The 18,134-nt window shown below is 36.6% G+C and overlaps 6 protein-coding genes across 6 annotated transcripts; 2 read left to right on the top strand and 4 right to left on the bottom strand.

The window, feature by feature from the left end:
* Positions 1-113: 113 nt before the first annotated feature.
* Positions 114-2,340, bottom strand: LOC9309105 (phosphopantothenate--cysteine ligase 2). Its single transcript, XM_021023768.1, is given in 10 exon segments — positions 114-494; positions 578-599; positions 601-686; positions 768-869; positions 1,010-1,069; positions 1,195-1,247; positions 1,344-1,429; positions 1,522-1,566; positions 1,646-1,760; positions 1,835-2,340. Coding segments are annotated over 10 exon segments (918 nt in total). The 5' UTR covers positions 1,944-2,340; the 3' UTR covers positions 114-254.
* A 513-nt stretch (positions 2,341-2,853) lies between these two features.
* On the top strand, positions 2,854-5,783 carry LOC9307020 (wall-associated receptor kinase-like 20). The gene is made up of 4 exons (XM_002872990.2): positions 2,854-3,750; positions 4,039-4,426; positions 4,520-4,579; positions 4,673-5,783. Exons 1-4 carry the CDS (start codon positions 3,310-3,312, stop codon positions 5,755-5,757), a joined length of 1,974 nt encoding a protein of 657 aa, XP_002873036.1. The 5' UTR covers positions 2,854-3,309; the 3' UTR covers positions 5,758-5,783.
* Positions 5,784-5,817: 34 nt separating this feature from the next.
* Positions 5,818-7,072, bottom strand: LOC9309104 (CASP-like protein 5B1). The gene is made up of 3 exons (XM_021023653.1): positions 6,483-7,072; positions 6,192-6,324; positions 5,818-6,081 (listed from the first exon to the last, which is right to left on the bottom strand). Exons 1-3 carry the CDS (start codon positions 6,611-6,613, stop codon positions 5,887-5,889), a joined length of 459 nt encoding a protein of 152 aa, XP_020879312.1. The 5' UTR covers positions 6,614-7,072; the 3' UTR covers positions 5,818-5,886.
* A 151-nt stretch (positions 7,073-7,223) lies between these two features.
* LOC9307019 (uncharacterized protein At2g39795, mitochondrial) lies at positions 7,224-8,547 on the top strand. Its single transcript, XM_021022815.1, has 3 exons — positions 7,224-7,588; positions 7,742-8,094; positions 8,190-8,547. Exons 1-3 carry the CDS (start codon positions 7,307-7,309, stop codon positions 8,347-8,349), a joined length of 795 nt encoding a protein of 264 aa, XP_020878474.1. The 5' UTR covers positions 7,224-7,306; the 3' UTR covers positions 8,350-8,547.
* A 183-nt stretch (positions 8,548-8,730) lies between these two features.
* On the bottom strand, positions 8,731-10,640 carry LOC9307018 (PRA1 family protein A1). The gene is made up of 8 exons (XM_021022816.1): positions 10,221-10,640; positions 10,023-10,063; positions 9,868-9,946; positions 9,674-9,760; positions 9,500-9,588; positions 9,346-9,417; positions 9,126-9,235; positions 8,731-9,039 (listed from the first exon to the last, which is right to left on the bottom strand). The coding sequence occupies exons 1-7, from the start codon at positions 10,376-10,378 to the stop codon at positions 9,132-9,134; spliced, it is 630 nt and encodes a 209-aa protein (XP_020878475.1). The 5' UTR covers positions 10,379-10,640; the 3' UTR covers positions 8,731-9,039; positions 9,126-9,131.
* Positions 10,641-13,576: 2,936 nt separating this feature from the next.
* LOC9309103 (BEL1-like homeodomain protein 9) lies at positions 13,577-17,008 on the bottom strand. The gene is made up of 4 exons (XM_021023131.1): positions 16,086-17,008; positions 14,957-15,354; positions 14,557-14,617; positions 13,577-14,236 (listed from the first exon to the last, which is right to left on the bottom strand). Exons 1-4 carry the CDS (start codon positions 16,803-16,805, stop codon positions 13,688-13,690), a joined length of 1,728 nt encoding a protein of 575 aa, XP_020878790.1. The 5' UTR covers positions 16,806-17,008; the 3' UTR covers positions 13,577-13,687.
* Positions 17,009-18,134: the final 1,126 nt, after the last annotated feature.

The following is an 18,134-nucleotide window of genomic DNA, read 5'->3' as shown; positions in this document are numbered from 1 at the left end:
TCGAATTTATATTCCAAAAAAATTTCAAAGATCCGATTTCAGAATTTCGGGTCAATTTTCTGATTTTAACCCGACCCATTTCCATTTGTACTTTTCTTTTAATAGTATAGAGATACAAATCTGAAATATTGTTTAAAATTATGGTTAAACTTAATCACTCATATCATACACATAACTAATGCACATAGAACATCTACAGATTCTATTTTGTGTTAAGGAAATATTCAAACTTTTATCGACTTAGAAGCATGGAATCAACTGTGATATTCTTTGATGTATGTTGAATGTCGGTCTACGATGAGACGAATGAGATTATCTTCAACAATAGATTCAGGCTTATCCCATTCGCGTCTAACCACAACATTACCACTGCTTGAAACAACCACAACCTCTTCCTTACGCGTTGATAGCTCATTGGCTACAACTGCGTGAACTTTGTATTTTCTTAGAGCCTTTGTAGCCTTCTCTATCAGAATCTTTGAGTCTGTCTCAAGCTGGATCCATAATTTGCATAAAAATTTATCGAATTCCGGAGAAGTAACACAAGAGAGAATAGAGAATAGAGAGAGAGATTGACCTTGAATGATATGCAGAAAGCCATTGGATCTCAAGATTGATAGCATTTTAGGGACTTGAGCTAGTCTTATGTCTAAAGGACCAGATCCTGATTCTATTTTGTGCTCTGTCTGGTTTCACCAAATAAAAAAACATTTTTCAGAAACAAGAAATTGTGTAGCCATGGTTATTATAGGACATGAGACTCTTACCATGCTATCCCATGGCACATAAAAGTCAGATACAGCAGCAGCAAGATAAAACATTGAATATGGACCAACATCTTTCAATACCATTGCAATCAACCGCAACATCTGTAACCACAAACATTCACAAAGAGAAAGTAATATCAACTGTTGAAGAATTCTCATTATGCCTTATGGCAGTTTCTTTTGCAGTTATTATATGCCTCAAGACACAACAACAAAGATTAGCTTGTGTAAGATTGAAGAACCTGAAGATACTCATATATGGTTGAGAATGGGAGTTTTAGTAAGCGACCTTCGGCTACTGCCTGCAATGTTAATTGGCAAAGTTATCACACAATAGACTCGAAAGAAGAAACAAACAAAAAAGTAAAGTGATCCGAATTTTTTCATAAACGAATTCGGTAAAAAGAAACAATGGTCTAATACATACTGCTTGCTGATCCATAACAGCCATTTTCACAGCTTCCAAATGTGATTTATGAACTGAAAACACACTGAATATCCATAAACCATGAAATACATTTGAAGAAAGATGAATCTATAAATATAGATTGAGAAAGAGTTTGTCTAATGAAGAACCTTGAATGTTAGTCTTATCTGGAAACTCAAAACATTCAAGGAATGGATCATCGGGAAGAGACCGGCAATACGGTTGGAAAGTTCCCCTATAGATATACATAAAATCCGATATAAAGAACCACCGTTACCAAAAATTTCACTTATCTCTCAACTACACACAAAACAAAACTAATGTTACCTCCTATACAGAAATATCACAGCATATCCAGCCTTCACAAAATTCCTAATGCACCAAATCAGAACCAATTTAGATCAACAACAAAAAGAACCATAACTTTATTTAAAGGAGAAACAAAACTTACTCAGTAGAAGCAGCACCTCTATTTCCGGAGCTGAAGTTATCGATATACCTTACACATCGTTGCTCCAATGGAACCGTTGTTCCACCTGAAGTCACACATACGATCCTCCTTCCTCCTGAAAACCCTCTAAAACATTTTCACAAATTCAAAATGTCACATATATAAAATAATCAACAACTATGATCTTGCCTTGTGACGAAGAATTCAGCTCGATGAAATGATTAAGATTCTCTGTAGTCTCCTTCATGTTCTTCAGAGGTGGGGATGATTCAAAAAACGAACTAATTTCATCTTCCATAACTCCAGAGAAAGTGATTCAGATCGACGAAGCTTGAGGACAGGAGTGTGAGAGCGAGGAAGAAGAACATAAATGGTTGGGCTTTTGACGATCAAGCTCTAAATATTGGGCCTTAGAAAACGGCCCATATAATTACTTAATAGTTTTGCAAATAAGGTCATCTATTTTTGATAAACTCACACTTCTACTCGTTTAGTTTTATTTATAACAAGAAAGTACCTGAGATGCGGATTGCTGTTTGCGTCGAGGTCTTTTGTGTCACTTAATTTATCTTTTTCTTTCTGTCAAGTGTTGGTTGATGACGACATTATTTCTATCTAAACATAATTTCAATATCGTGTACATAACATTTATATGTAATGGGACATATGAAAATTACATTATAATTGATAATATATCATGGCTATAGGGGTAATTAAGGGGTTGTTGTGGCTTTCCAGTGGTGTGGGAAGTGGGAACGGTATCTTAAACTTGGTTACATAACTCCGTAATGAAACCGGACACTTCTCGTGTTTAAGTTTTTAACAACGAATACAAAAATTAAAATATGTGATAAAATCCAAATCTTTGCATGTGCAAAGCTTTGGATCTTGAATACATTCTTCATCCTTATTCTTCTTTTTTTTGCTCCTTAAGTTTTTGTTAAAGTTCATATTATATCTTGGAAGATGTATTACGATTACGGAAAAAAAAACCTTATTATAAATTTACTAAAAACCTGTTCTACAAAACTCTATATTGTCACACGACTTTTTGTATCGATACGGATAAATGGTGAAATATGTGATACTACTACAATGTTATTTTTAGTATATATAACATATATAAGCGAGAACAAAGCGTAGTAAAACTCTTTTTACAATTCAGAGAATCGACCAGAATTTTTTCTGAATAGCAATTAATCGTCCTAAACAAAAATGAAGAGGAGATGATGTGAAAATTATAGCTGTCGAAAACGATCGAATCTAAATATATAACGAAAACTCGAGTAAAAAATGAACCATCAATACCTTATAGTATAAACTATAAAGAGAAGAATGGAAAGTATACTTGTCGTTGAATAGTAAAGAAAACTTAGGAAACATGAAAATGTCGGGATGATCATGACAGACAATGAATCTGCACAATCTTCCTTAGAAAATACAAACATGATTTTGAGCATATCCAAATCAATCCTCACATTTTCTCGTTTTACAACAACTCGGGAATTGCTTTTTTACTTTATCATCATCACTAAGAAATACGTAACAATTGTATAACCACAGCAATAGCATAAACAATAATGACCTTTCATTAGTACATAAACCTAAACCTCTCTTCACATGTTCTGATTGCTAATTCTCCACATTCTAATTATTTCACCAAAATGGAGAAGAACCGATCATACTACACCGTATTGATACCAACTCTCTTGACCGTCTGGCTAGCATGCGCTGGTCATTCTTGTGCCCGCCATGCTAAGGCAAAACCTCCCATGGCCGGACCACCAAGGTGTCCTAACTGCGGACCCATGGTTGTACCTTATCCTCTAAGCACGGGTCCAAACTGCGGCGATCAAGCTTATAGGATAAATTGTGTTGGTGGTAAGCTTTATTTTGGTGCCCTCCATGGGTCATCTTATGTCATCACGTCCATCAACTCGGTGACCCAACGGATTGTTCTAAGCCCGCCCGGTCTTGCTAGCTCTGTATCTTGTATCTCGGCTGATGTCTCTAAACAGGGACTTGAGCTCGACCCGCATCTCCCTTTCAGCATCACTAGCAGCAACACCATCTTGCTACTTAATTGCTCTCAGGCTATGCTTCAGGTAAAGCAACACTACCTTTTTCCTCTGTTTCTAACTGGTTCTTTGGTTTATGTTGGTTATTTGGAGATTCGAACTAAATATAGCAAAAACGTTTAGTTCAATAGGACTAAATCCAGATTCGGTTCAGTTGGTTTGGTGTGAAGATTGTAGAACCAATTGGTTTATGATTATATTTGAGATCAGTATTAGTTTGGTTTATTCGGTTTGGGTTCAATTTTAAGTAGATTTAGATTAAAATGTAATGGAACCCGGTTTTCAGGACTGACCAAGAGATTTTGGGGTCTGCAGGCGCCAATAGATTGTAGTCCTACCAGTTTATGCTACAGCTACATCAAGAACAATGCATCACCTTGTTCTAAGGCTCCCTTGTGTTGCACCTTCAGAACCGACGGGTCTCAAACCGCTTACACGATCAGGATCAATAGTGGAGGATGCCTCGCATACCAGAGCTTCGTGGGGCTGAATCCAAACAAAGAGGTTCCTCCTCCCGGGATAAAATGGCCTGACACAGGGCTAGAGTTGCAATGGGCATTGCCTAAAGAACCAGTTTGCAAAACTGATGTAGATTGTAACCTCTTGTTGGGTAAATCAAAATGCTTGCCTGACCCGACGAGTCTCGGCCTAAAACGATGCTCCTGCAAAAGAGGTTTGGAATGGGATCCGGTTAACGCAATATGTAAGTAAACCAGCATAACAAGCGAACCATTGAAATCAAACTTTTTAAATCATATAATTTGTGTTTGATTAGTTCTTGGCATACATGTATTAGGTGGTAAATGTCGCCATGGGAAACACTGCAAAAAGAAGAAGAAGACCGTTGTCTTCGCAGGTACAAATGATAAACATTAAAACCGAATCGAACCGAAAATATATTCAAACTCCCATATGATTGTACACCATTTTAACTTCTTTGCCCTTGAAGGTGTGGCTGTTGCGGTTGTGGGAGCTACACTAGCGATTGCGGTAGCGGTTATTGCAACCAAACATAGCCACCAAAAGGTTAAAAAGGATCTCCATAAGAACATCGTCAAGGAGCGAGAAGAGATGCTTAGCGCAAATTCCACGGGAAAGTCATCAAGAATCTTCACCGGCAGAGAAATCACGAAAGCAACCAACAATTTCTCAAAAGACAATCTCATAGGCACCGGAGGTTTCGGAGAAGTGTTTAAAGCGGTTCTTGAGGACGGAACCATAACGGCGATCAAACGAGCCAAGCTTAACAACACCAAAGGCACTGATCAGATCCTAAACGAAGTCCGGATTCTTTGCCAAGTCAATCATAGAAGCTTAGTTAGGCTTCTCGGTTGCTGCGTCGATCTTGAATTGCCTCTCTTGATCTACGAGTTTATTCCCAACGGAACACTATTCGAACATCTCCATGGCAATCCAGATCACACTTGGAAACCGCTGACTTGGCGGCGCAGACTGCAGATCGCATACCAAACTGCTGAAGGATTAGCTTATCTCCATTCTGCAGCACAGCCGCCGATTTATCACCGCGATGTAAAATCGAGCAATATTTTGCTTGATGATAAGCTTAACGCCAAAGTATCAGACTTTGGGCTTTCAAGGCTTGTGGATTTGACGGAAACTGCTAATAACGAGAGCCATATCTTCACTGGTGCACAAGGTACATTGGGGTACCTTGATCCAGAATACTACCGGAACTTCCAGCTAACTGATAAAAGCGATGTGTACAGCTTCGGGGTTGTGCTTCTGGAGATGGTTACATCGAAAAAGGCGATAGATTTCAGTAGAGAAGAGGAAGATGTGAACCTGGTGATGTATATTAACAAGATGATGGATCAAGAGAGATTGATTGAATGCATCGATCCACTTCTGAAGAAGACAGCTAGCAAGCTTGACATGCAGACGATGCAGCAGCTCGGGAATTTAGCATCTGCGTGCCTTAACGAGCGGAGACAAAACCGGCCTTCGATGAAAGAGGTAGCTGATGAGATCGAATACATCATCAATATTCTGTCACAAGAGGTTACTGAGACATAGTTGTCTTAGACTTCACCAAAATGACTTGTACCCTTGCCCTGTTTCCGGTTATGGATTGGATAAAAGAAAGAAAAACAATTCATAGAAATGGATTTTTGTAAAATCACGGAGAATGGGTTTTGTTTAATATCATATCAAGATCCAAAACATGGTATGAGATGATATAGCAGCTAAAAACCAATTAAAGAAAGATAAACCGACAGAAATCTGAAACCTATCGCAAGAGAGAGCGGGTTGCTGCTTGCAAAACTCAGTGTCTTTTGTGAATAAAACCGTAACTCCTGCAGAGGAACACGCGGCTGCAAGAGCGAGAAGTGCAGTGACCTGCAGAATTCCAAAAGAAACCTATCAAACACATAACCTTTAAAACAACAAGACACCAGCAGTGAATGAAACATTATTAGCTATAATGAAATGGAAGATAAGTTTAGTACCCAATCACCAACAGTGAAAAGGCTCAATAAGATAGGGCTTTGTAAATCACTTTTTCTCCTTATTGCATATACGTCAAGACAAGCAAGTCCAAAGCTCCAAATCAATTGAAGACCCATAGATGCGACTAAGAAGCTGAAATTGTCAAAGAGTCAGGCAATGTTAAACGGATACAAATCATACACAATTACTGGTTCTGTTTTACAAAGTTAAGATAGATTTTTGGGTATATCAATCTTCACCTAAACTAAACTAAAGCACAAAGACCAATGAGACTGAAGATCGACAATTACCAGAAAGCAGTGTAATTAGAGAAGTCGTAAGAAGAAACCATAACACCAATGGAAGCAGCAGCAGTTGCACATTGCCCTAATCTCAGTATCAACCCACTCATTGTTCCAGGACTCCCAATCATCTTCTTCATTGATCAGGACAGAAAAACAAACACAAGAAGAAGAAAAAAACCAAGACTTTCTATATCTGTTCCTTACCAAAATCCCGAGAAATAAAAATCGCTACTTTACACGAAACCGATCATAAAACCCCTAAACCCATAATTTAATCAGGGAATTTCACAAACCCAAAACACAAAAGTTTCACTTAAGATCATAATTAAATCCTACGGAATTGGGTAATTAAGAGCATCGCCACCAGAAAAACAAACATTAAAAGAAGACAACTTTTTTGAGCTATAAAATTTTAAAAACAATTATCTACCACAATTTAATTCTGCGTTTTAGAGGAACAATTATGTTTCCCTTAACTTCAAGCCAAAGAAACTAAATTGAAGTTGGAAGAAACAGTGACGCAACTCTGACGCCGGAGAGAGCTATTTGTTCTTCGCTCTTTTTGCCTTTTAGGCTTTAGCACGTGTCCACACAGAGACATTCCTCTCTCACTCTACGAATATTCCAACTTTTTTTTTACTTTTAAAATATTTCTATTTTTCGTAAAAATTCATTTATGGGTTTCTTATGGCCCATTAAGTAATTGGGCCTTATTAAATTTTATATTTTACAGAATTTTTCACACTATAAACAAACCTTAAACCTCTCTTCTCAGTAAAACCCTCATTTCGATCTCTTCTCACTTCCAGATAACCCTAGAATCCTCAAAAATGGCGTTGAGCACCGTGTTTCGTCGAGCTTCGTCAACAGTAGCTACTCTTGCTTTCCGTGCGGCTAGATCTCCGGTGAGCTTCCGCAGTGGCGCTGTCTCCGCCGAGAGGTTGATTCTTGGTAGCCAGATCATGCGTGGATCTGTTAGTTCATTCTCATTCTCGAGGTTTTCGACGGAAAGTGCGATCACTAAAACAACCGCCGATGAGAAACTTGTTAGCGTTATCGAATCTGAAATTGAATGCGCCGTCGAAGAGGAGGCGCCTCATGATACTAGCATCGTAAGTTCTCTCTTCCAATATTCTTGATTCTGCTCAAATTCATGAGATTTGGATATTTCTAGGGTTCAGGAATGTGTGATTTTAGAAGGACTGTATCTGAATTAGAATGTGAATTTGGTTTCTCAGTTACTAAAAATGTTTTTTGGAAAACAGTTGGAAGAGAAGCCAGAAGGGTTTCCTTTTGAGATTATTGATACTCCAGGGGAAAGAACTGTGTTGCTGAGAAGGAAATTTGAGGATGAAACCATCCAAGTGGTAGTTGACTCTGTTGCTTCTTATGATGATGAAGAAGATGAAGCAGAACCAAACGATGAAGGAGACGATGAAGATCAAGAAAGCGTGGGTAAAATCCGGGTTCCGATGGTTGTGAGTGTGGAGAAAGGTGATGGTGTCTGTCTTGAGTTTGGAGTCAGCGCATACCCTGATGAGATTGTGATTGATAGTTTATCGATCAAACAACCGCAAGAATCTGAGAATGAGCTTGCTTACGAAGGACCTGACTTTGAGTAAGTTTAATTCAATCATAGTGAGACTTGTTTGCAATGTATGAGATTGGGATGTTGTTATGTGATTGAGAATTTGGTTATCGTGTTATGTGCAGTGACTTGGATGAGAATTTGCAGAAGGCTTTCCACAGGTACTTGGAGATCAGAGGCATTAAACCGAGCTTCACTACCTTTCTGGCAGATTATGTGGCCAACAAAGATAGCAGAGAGTATCTTCAATGGCTCAAGGACCTCAAGTCTTTCGTCGAGAAGTGAATCTAAACTTTGTTCAGAAAATAAGAGCGAGATGTTTTTTATTGCTTAAAACATTTGAGTTTATCTTAGATGAACTTGATATCACCATGATTGATCAAGCAAGCGTTAAAAAGTGAGGTTATGAGTTGTGCTTGTTGACAATATTGCTACATGTTTTTATTGTTACTTTGCTAGATTTAAGATGCAACTCTTTCGAGTTTTCAGTTCACAAAAAATGAATGATACGGGCACAATAAAGTAATTTTTTCGCATTTTCCCCAAGAATCTTGCAAATTTTGTAGGCACTCAGCACTCTTCTTATCCAATTACTCTAGGTTAGTAATCATCTTTTCATTTTCATTTCTTATTATCTCGTTACTATTCTAGACCTCAACCCAAAAAAAGAAAAAAAAAACATGCAAGCTGTTAAACGATTCTAGAACTTGTACACAAAGAATTTGTTTGAAAAAGAAGAACAGCAACAAAGCTGGCTTTACAAGTCTTTAGCAAAAAAAGAGGACTTTGCTACTAAAAAAGCAAAACCCAAATCAAAGAAAACAGATGATCCCATTCATTGAGCAACAAATCCAGATTGAACACCTAGAGAACAGCGATAAGCCGATAACAAAACCGGGTTATCTTGGAGAAATGCTGTAAGTTTGGTCTTTACCGCGTTATGTCCTCAGCAGAACACGATCATGGTGGTACAAGCTGCCAAAGAATGTCAACATTTCAAATAAATAACCATCCAATTAAGTACAAAGATGTTAGCAAAGAATAAGAGGTTTTAGACTTACATTACTCTAAATCTCGCTGTAGTTACGCCACACTGCTCGGAATTCCTCCCTAAATGTGTTAAGACGTGCCTTCAAGTTTGGTGTTCTCAAGCTTGCATGAAGAACTGTAGCTGTAACACAAATTACAAAAAGAGGTCGGGTTTATAAAAGCTTATGGATTCATGAGGTAGAGGGAGAGAAACTAAGTTATGACTTATGACAATTTGTGTAGATTGCATACCAAGAAGTCCAATGAGTAGCGCCAACGAGACTGTGAACAAACCACAGGAAATATACCAAAGAGCAAAACTCACTGTGAAACAAAAGCAGTTTCAGGATATATATATATATTTCATAAAGTTACTCATCAATTGAAAATATACAAAGCCACATACCAAGTGAGCATGTCAAGACAAAGATCCAACGGGGTTGACCACATACATGGATTGCTCTCTTTGATGATGGACGTCCACGAATGACAGGTCTATAAAACACAGAAAACATAGATGATAAGCAAGTAACAAAGCGTATGAAACGCAAACAAAGAGAGACAAGCGAGATAAACATACGTCAAAGGAGGTCTCATTTTAGCAGCTAACTGTGGAGAGAATCTTCTGGTGGTTCGTGTTGCCTTCTCACTAAAAGAACCTGCAAAGCTGTAGACAAGAATCCTCATTATGGATTCTACTGATTCAAGCATATCTAAAAGTCAAAGGTGTGAGAATCAAAGAGTTTGAAAAACAATAGAAAGAAGAAGAAAAACCTGTCATTTAGAAATGCCACACTTAATGCTGTCAAAAGCGCAGAGAAGATAGCGAGAGGCCTTGTGAGAAATCCCAATCCTGACAAGTAAAATTTGACAATTCTAAGAGAAGACATCATTGATAAACAACACAGATGATAATGCTAAGCACATACCAAGTATAACGACGATCATGATGAAATAGTTTGTTCGGTAGCTGCAAAAACAAGATCATCACTCACAGGTCAAAATTAAGCTCAATACGGAAACTAAGCTACCAAGAAGATTCAGATCCGAATAAATATGAATCGATCGAAACAACAAATTGAAGAAAAAAGAATCAATTGGCGAACAAGATAGAAGAGAGATCGTACTAGTAGAGATTGCACTTGAGACGACTATCCCATTTAGCGAAGGATTTAGGAACGGTGAACCTAGAGAAGAACTCAGACGGCGGACGCGGCGGAGACGACCAGTCAACTTCTCGGAGAGCATCGACGAGATCCTCAACCGTTACGTTTCCCCAATCCATAATCTCCGATCACAAAACTCTCAACACTTCTGATTCCACAATCCCTAGTTAACGCTAGCGAACAGAACAAATTCTCAATAGAATCGATCGATTGTGATCTAATTATAAAAGCTTCGTCGACTTTGCGATTTCTTGCTTTATATCGGAAAATTGAAGAGTCTATAATGCTTTTCTGCGATACATAAGGGAAAGAGGAAGGAGAATCATGTTGTTACGCCACGCGTCTTTTTGTCAAATGACGTTTATACCCTTCAGTCTGGTTCTTGTTAACCAAAGGATCCAAGACCAGATTTTATGTAATCCGGTTTTTCGAATCTTTTGACCTAAACTTTGGTTTGACGAAAGTGGTTTTATTTGTTGTAGACTAGACCGAAAGTCCGATATTTATATTTGTAAAAGGATTAAAATCATATTTTTAGACTTATGTCTAAAGAGGAGGATCTCAACAAAATAAAGGAATAGATATAGGGGACAAAAAATAATAGTACTGGCATAAAATCAATATTTATTTTAGACTATGTATGTATCAAATCATATCCCACTTCGAGTGACTAGACCAAATTAAATGATTGCTGAATATATTCTTCAATTAGATAAGTACATCACCCTCGGATGATAAATGAAAAAGAATAAAGCATTAGTGAAAATGAAATGTATGTAATATGCGTATTCGCGTATGCATGTTCTCGTACGCATATAATACAATCCAATTCACTTGCTTATAAACATTATAACGTACTTCAAATTACGTCTCCATGTATATTTGATTCATACCCGTTAAATATGTACCAACAAACGATGGTTTTGTGCATAATCAAACCATGTATTTGGCATCGTTTGCCGATTTGACATCCCTCTCATGTCAATTTGATCTTGGTGTAGCTCTCTTAGGTGAAGTCAGTACATTTTATTTTGCCAAATTCCTTTTCTAAGACATTAGTTTTGCATTATTTTTTCACTGTTTAATAAAGTTTTCAATTTGTATATATTAGGTGATTAAACTTAGACATTACAGTATTCAGATATCATCTACAAGCTAAGTCCTTTTTTTTACTTTCAAACTCATAAATTCTGATAACTAAAGGAAAAAAAAAAGTAGATCAAACTGGTTTATATATGTGAGTATACCATCACTATATGTCACCGTTCGGATTTAAATTCGCCTGATGTTTGTTTGACAAAAAAAAGTACAGAGAATAGGGATTATCTTTGAACTAACCAGTTTCAATGGAGTTAATATGAATTCGATGCTTCTTCTTTCTCCAAAACAGTTAAAGCTAAGTGTTTTCTTGAGTTAGGTGTTGTGTACGTAACTCGTGTTGTACTTCGAGTAAGGAAGAGGTAATCTGTATCCCGAGGATTAAAAAAACTATATAGTCACATACGTAAATGCTTATAAAGTTTTAAACCTCAGGATGCAGATTACCCGTTCATCACCAAGTACCTTCATCTTCTTCTTCGTGTTGTTGTTGTTGATGTTAATGGTGAGAATATATATAGAGCGGGTTAAGCTTATAAAATATAAATAGTAATGGTGCAAAAGAATAATACTTATTCCAAAGGTTTAATGCTTCTGGAATTTATCAAAAAAAAAAAACAAATACTCACACAGAAAGACAATATCTTTAGTTGTCCATGGTTTCTTATATATTCTCATCATTTTTATTTCTAGTTCAGCATATAGATAGACATATAATATAACATGTACGGTTGACGTGTCTAGTGTCTAAGAGGTTGCCAGTATATGTATTCATAGCTTTGCTTACAAAACTCATATTGCTTTTTAGAACCTAAATGATTCGGATATATCTAGACATAATATGATATCAACTGAATTACATGAATTATGGTTATACATTATTAAAATGTTCATAATCTTCCATTGAAACATTATAGAAATGAACACAACAAGTTCTCTATATATAAATAGGACACATAAAAAGAAAAAGAAAAAAACTTTTACCAACTTTTATGAGGGATTTGCGAGTGTTTGGTTATACAAAATTATGTATTTTTTTGTGTATTGTGTTTCTATATTTACTAACAATTTTTTTTTGTTCCTTCGTATTTTAAAAGATATACCTTCTCAACCGTTGCTCATAGACATAATGTTTATGTTGAAATATTCAAGAACAAATCGAATAGTTATCTCCATTGTGTTTTTAAATTTACTTGAACTTTTTATATGAAACGTGTGGAGAGTGTTTTTCCGCATCCACATAAAGGAGACGGATTGTGAAAGATCAAATCATGAGAAATTGATTCTTTGTTCTTTAAGAGCCAATGATGGCATGCCTTCAATTCAGTTTTTCCTTTTTACCTTTTTAATATAGAAATAGTTTTTAAAAAATTCTTTGACTGCTTTTATAACTTCTCTCGGCTCATTACATGAACCGATTCTCTCAATTATTGGGTGACAGAAATTAAAAACACTGTAGCAAATTTTATATAGACATAATCCAAGAATATAAAATGGTATGCAAACAAACTAAAAGGCTGAGAAATGGTTAGGAGAATAAATTCCAAAAAAAAAAGACTAGTTTCTTTTCTTACTATCTTTCTCATGAGAGGGAAAGGTTATGTATATCTATTTTCCTTGTTTCCCTAAAGCAAATGCAAATTTATTTGAAGCAACAAGAGCACAATTTTATTTCCATCTTTTGCTCTCATGGGCTCTTCAAAATGCAGACTTACTAGTACACATGTTTTAAAAGAGAACCAAGTCACGTGAACATTAAACCCAACTCATTTGTAATTTGAAGTCGGTTCAAATTTATTTTTCCGAGTAGAATTTCAACTATATTGAGCGGAGTCAAAACTGCATCCGACTCAAAAAGATAACTCAATTAGTATGAAAACTTTCAAGGCCGATTGTTTTAGGGTTTGAAAACAAGATGTTGAGCTAGACAATGTTAAGAAGATTCAAGCAAAACAGCTAGTCCAAAATTGCTACGATCAATGATAAACATCTTAATCGCGTTCTTCACCGATAATTGTGACAAGTAACACCATGTTTTGAATCATGCCAATTTTTTAAAACAATGAGCTAGTAAAGATGCCTCTTATATTTCACCATGACCTAGACTACTCTAAAGTCTAAACCGTGTTTTAAACATTGGTTTTACACCCGGTTTATTTCAATTGGGTCCAATTTCATTCCTTAAAAAGAATTCCATTTGTGAAAGGAAACAAACAAAATAAGAAGAAGAAAACATTCTAATATACACATCATATGCATTTCAATTCCCCCATATCTTATACATACCCAAACGTCAAACATTTTTTTCTTTTCTTTCCACGCAAATAATCTCATCCTACAAAATCATGTAGAAACTGAGGATTACTACCACCAATAAAATCTCTCCCAAACTGACGATTTTGCCCTTCATATCCACCACCACCACCCCCGTCGCCACTACCACCGTCAAGCCCAAACCTCTGAGCAGTTGTCATCGGAAAAGGCTCTGGTAACCCAATCTGATGATGAAGCCCTAACGTCAACGACACTCCGTTTGTGCTGTTATTCATCACCGGCACATTCGACGACCCAATTCCATACGAGAAGCCAACCGCGCTACCACCGCCGCCGCTACCACTGTTTACATAGCTGTTGTTGGTGGTGCTATGAACGTCGTCGTTTCGAGCCCGTCTAGCCGGAGGTGAGTTGTTAGCTCTTTGCTGTACCGCGGAGGAAGATGGGTTGTTGTTGTTGTTGTCAGGGAAGACGGTGGTGCTAGTACGTTCGTCTCTCCAAGAAGAAGAAGAAGATCTCTGAGATTGTCGAGTCTCCAGCGTGTGAATCTCTTCCACCATCGGTTTCCAAACCCTAACTCTTGCGTTTATGAACCAATTCGATACCTAAAATAACATTTTTACCATAATAAATTAATAACCCACTAGCGAATAATATTACTTTCGGAACACAAAATCCCTAATTAGTCATTATCAATAACCAAAGGATAAATTTTCAAAAAACAAAAATTTAACGCTTAGTCAAACCTAATAAACCAAATTCTAACATAGTTACTATAATTCTTGCCCGACAACAGAATCTCATTTCGTAAAAGATTATATCTATGTGTTTAGTTTATATATATAACAAGAAATTTCTTAAATTATGATCAAGAAAAGATGGAAAAAAGGGAAAAAAAGGAGACTGCTGATATCAGAAGTAAAACCTGATTTCTCGAGAGACCTGTCTGCTTAGCCAGCATGAGTTTGTCCGTATCCGTTGGATAACTGCAACAAAAGACACAGACAACAACAATTTAATATATCATTGTATATACTTACATCTACACAGATACACTTGCAACACGACATATACAAGTTTGAGAAACAAACAAGCAGTCGACATGTCCCCTCTAAAACATACTTCCAAGTAAAAATACACTTCTATGCACACATATATATATTCACACTGACACACACATATCTAGCTATTGTTCACAGGCATATATATACAATTTGGTACATGAATTAAAAGTGTGCATTCAGTGAAATCAATCGATGGAAATAAGTTCAAACTCGAATCCAACAACTTTCAAAAGCATATATATGGCGAGAAGGGTTACTTACGGATGCAAGAAATGATCGAAGAGCCAAGCCCTTAGAACGGTAACAGCACGTTCGGGTAGGCCACGATGCGGTCTCCAAACAGGAGCATGATGATCAGGAAATCCATGTCTTTGACCAGCAGAACAAAAGCCTCTAGAACTATCACTTCCTCCAAATCTCAAAGAATCAGTCTTATTCTCGGAGTTCATCGGATGACCACATTGTTGTTGTTGTATCTTGTTATTGTGGCTGAATTGAAGCTGGTCCGTTATAGCATTCTTCAAACACTTGAAATGCTTAGACAATGCTTTTAAGGCTAAGGTTGCGTACGGAGCAGCGTGCCCAAGACCTGCAACGCATTCGAATGAGCCCATCACAGCTTGTAGCTGCTCATAGTATTGCTTATACCTCTTGTATACCTTCAAAAAGTCACATGGAAATGTTTATAGATTCCCCCACTTACATAATAAAATGGGTGATTATAAATTTGAATGGCTCATACGTTATTTCCTCATTCAAAAAGTATTTTATATACCTCGGAATAAACTAATTAAAATCTTTAAGTCCTTAGCTTTAAGATCATATAATGCATATATTCCTTTCATAAAGAAAAGACGTCCTCTTTATATCACTTAAATGTTTATACCCCTAAGATTTGAAGAATCTAATTCACAAATTCAGATCAGGAGCTAAGGAAGCTCTATATAAATTACTTCCTCAAGATAATATTATCACTACTTTAGTATAACCTTAAAATTCTATTTAAAAAAACAGTAATCAACGTTTTGCAAGAAGAGGGCGAGCTTGTATTTATATAATAATGATATGTATTAATATGGACGCTATAACATCTTCGATTCATGCAAAACATAGGGAACATTAATTTAATTAACATATCGTATTATAATGAATGAAATAAAATATTAAATCATATGTTAAATATTTTTAAATGGCTTTGAAGGAGTTTCATTTTCCAAGGAAGATCTTTTTAAGAGACAAATCATTTATCACATTTTGTCTCCAATTTCAAAGGACACCGACCAAAAACTGTGTGAACATTTAACACAATAATACATATAAGAATGTATAGAAAATAATTAAAAAAAATTGCAGATTTAAATTAAAATTTGATCATAAATATTTTATATACCTCGTCGAGCATGGAGATGAGTTTTGATTTTTTCTTTCCATTATCTCCTCCGCCGCCATCAGAAACACCGCAGAGATTCTCAACCGTCGGATCAAAAAGCAGAGAAGAATCATCGTCGTCGATGACTTTGTCGGTGTAAATCCCACGACCCACATTACAAAACTCATCAAGAAGCATCTGTGCTGGTTTCAAGAATCTTGATCCTTTAAGAATCGATGCATACCCCGTGAACGGCCCGAGAGGGCCAGAGCTTCTGGACGCGATGGTGACGGCGGCGGCGTTGGCTTCACCGGCAGATCTACAGAATCCGGAGTTAACCACACCGGGAACGACTAGATCGTAAGCGAGTCTAGGGTGTGAGGACAAAGATAGAGATAAAGGCTCGGGTTTAAAGACGAGTACGTCCCCGGAAGAAAGCCCGGCGTTAAAGGAATGATCTCCGGCGACTGCGACTGCGGTGGAGGATGAAGAAGAAGGGCCACCGAGAAATCCCATGAAATTACTGTAGCTAGGGTTAGATATGTGGTTGGTGTTGTTGTTGGAGTGAAAGCCACCGGCTGCAAGGAAATCGGAATCGGCGAGAGGAAAGACGCCACCGCCGCCGCCGGAGGAAGAAGGAGGAGGAGGGTGAAAGTGGAAGTGGGAATCGAGAGAAGGAATCCGAAGCTTGTCTCGCCGGCTTTGTTGAAGAACATGATAAGGCTCGTATGCATCAGCCATGGAAGAGGATGATGATGTCGATGAGATGCAGAAGAAAAGAGAGAGAGAGAGAGAGAGAGATATAGTAACAGTGTAAGAGATAATGGGGGAAACGAGAGGTTAAGAGAGAGAGAGAAGCTCTTTTGGTTTCTTTTTGAAGCACGATCAATATGTTGTATATCAAATTTTTCTTTATGATATAGTACTTTTGGAAAACCTACAATATAAATATCTAATGTTCTAACTTGGAGGAATTTAGTATGAGCATTACAAATTTGGTCAAGATTCATCTTTTTGGTGTTTGTTACTAGCTATTTAATGCTCTCATAGGTAATCCGTAGAATGGTGAATAAGTTTAATGATTGTGTTGGATTTTACTAGTTACATGATTCTGTGAATTATACTAGTATTTACAAATATGATATATCATTCTTTCTTGAAACATTTTTTAGTATGATTCTGTGAATTATGCTAGTCATTTTTAACTACCTGTTTTGTAGTTTCTCTTATTTTTGTTACATTTAGTTTCCAGTCACCGTATTGTTAAGTTAGTCGTACTATTTTAAGTCCTAAAAATATGGTAAATCATTTTTGTTTAAAACGGGTATTCAAACGATGGATGCATACTATATATCCTCATCGTGTAAACAAATTCGAGATTTATATAAATGATTTAAAATATACTGATGAAAATCTTTAACAAAAAAATATATATACTGATGAAAAGTGAAAAGTCCCGGGTTTGGTGGGAGAGGCTTTGGGGAATCGAGAGAAGGCGACCGGCTGTAACCGGTGACACTGGAACTGGTTCTTGTACAAAGTGTTCTGTGTCTCAGTCTTTCACATACGTACTGACATTTCTACAACTTTTAAGTCTTCTTTTTGTCGTTTTTCTTCTTTTCTTTTGCTGGAATAAATACCTTTTTACGCTAAATATTTAGTCATACTTTATTTATTCGACAATCATACATTCACACTAATCTCCATAGTTGAAGCTATAATTTAGTGTAATAAAATCGTTGATGGTATGGTATATATGGTATGACCGAAAGATTATCGAGAATCAAATAGTGCAGTTCATATTATATAGTTAGAGCAATCGCAATGATTAAAAAGATGCCTGGATTAATAATATTTACATGTTTATAATCAATAAATTCCATAAATTAATCGAATTGTGATCAACCCCACACGTTTGTAGTAAAAGAATAATAATTTAAAAAAGTGTGTATGAAACGTACGTAAAATATGTGTGGGATTACATTTATTATCAAATACAATGTTGTCGTTATACGGAATCAATTAATATATAGTACGTGATACGTCTGTGTGAGTTATTTGTAAGAATTA

This window comes from Arabidopsis lyrata (genome assembly GCF_000004255.2).
Source record: "Arabidopsis lyrata subsp. lyrata unplaced genomic scaffold ARALYscaffold_6, whole genome shotgun sequence".
NCBI lineage: Eukaryota > Viridiplantae > Streptophyta > Magnoliopsida > Brassicales > Brassicaceae > Arabidopsis > Arabidopsis lyrata.
This window is presented reverse-complemented; position numbering and strand designations above follow the sequence as displayed.

What these genes read in the sequence shown, in the direction of transcription:
- LOC9309103 (XM_021023131.1), bottom strand. Translation starts at nt 16,805, where the DNA reads ATGGCTGATGCATACGAGCCTTATCATGTTCTTCAACAAAGCCGGCGA. An exon ending in TCATCTCCATGCTCGACGAG is followed by an intron (nt 15,355 to 16,085) that starts GTATATAAAATA and finishes GACTTTTTGAAG; the next exon opens with GTATACAAGAGGTATAAGCA. An exon ending in TTCGATCATTTCTTGCATCC is followed by an intron (nt 14,618 to 14,956) that starts GTAAGTAACCCT and finishes CTTTTGTTGCAG; the next exon opens with TTATCCAACGGATACGGACA.
- LOC9307019 (XM_021022815.1), top strand. Translation starts at nt 7,307, where the DNA reads ATGGCGTTGAGCACCGTGTTTCGTCGAGCTTCGTCAACAGTAGCTACT. An exon ending in CGCCTCATGATACTAGCATC is followed by an intron (nt 7,589 to 7,741) that starts GTAAGTTCTCTC and finishes TTTGGAAAACAG; the next exon opens with TTGGAAGAGAAGCCAGAAGG. An exon ending in TACGAAGGACCTGACTTTGA is followed by an intron (nt 8,095 to 8,189) that starts GTAAGTTTAATT and finishes TGTTATGTGCAG; the next exon opens with TGACTTGGATGAGAATTTGC.
- LOC9309104 (XM_021023653.1), bottom strand. Translation starts at nt 6,613, where the DNA reads ATGAAGAAGATGATTGGGAGTCCTGGAACAATGAGTGGGTTGATACTG. An exon ending in TCTAATTACACTGCTTTCTG is followed by an intron (nt 6,325 to 6,482) that starts GTAATTGTCGAT and finishes TGACAATTTCAG; the next exon opens with CTTCTTAGTCGCATCTATGG. An exon ending in TTTTCACTGTTGGTGATTGG is followed by an intron (nt 6,082 to 6,191) that starts GTACTAAACTTA and finishes GGAATTCTGCAG; the next exon opens with GTCACTGCACTTCTCGCTCT.
- LOC9307018 (XM_021022816.1), bottom strand. Translation starts at nt 10,378, where the DNA reads ATGGATTGGGGAAACGTAACGGTTGAGGATCTCGTCGATGCTCTCCGA. An exon ending in CATGATCGTCGTTATACTTG is followed by an intron (nt 9,947 to 10,022) that starts GTATGTGCTTAG and finishes TTTACTTGTCAG; the next exon opens with GATTGGGATTTCTCACAAGG. An exon ending in GTGGCATTTCTAAATGACAG is followed by an intron (nt 9,761 to 9,867) that starts GTTTTTCTTCTT and finishes TCTTGTCTACAG; the next exon opens with CTTTGCAGGTTCTTTTAGTG.
- LOC9307020 (XM_002872990.2), top strand. Translation starts at nt 3,310, where the DNA reads ATGGAGAAGAACCGATCATACTACACCGTATTGATACCAACTCTCTTG. An exon ending in GCTCTCAGGCTATGCTTCAG is followed by an intron (nt 3,751 to 4,038) that starts GTAAAGCAACAC and finishes TGGGGTCTGCAG; the next exon opens with GCGCCAATAGATTGTAGTCC. An exon ending in GAAGACCGTTGTCTTCGCAG is followed by an intron (nt 4,580 to 4,672) that starts GTACAAATGATA and finishes TTGCCCTTGAAG; the next exon opens with GTGTGGCTGTTGCGGTTGTG.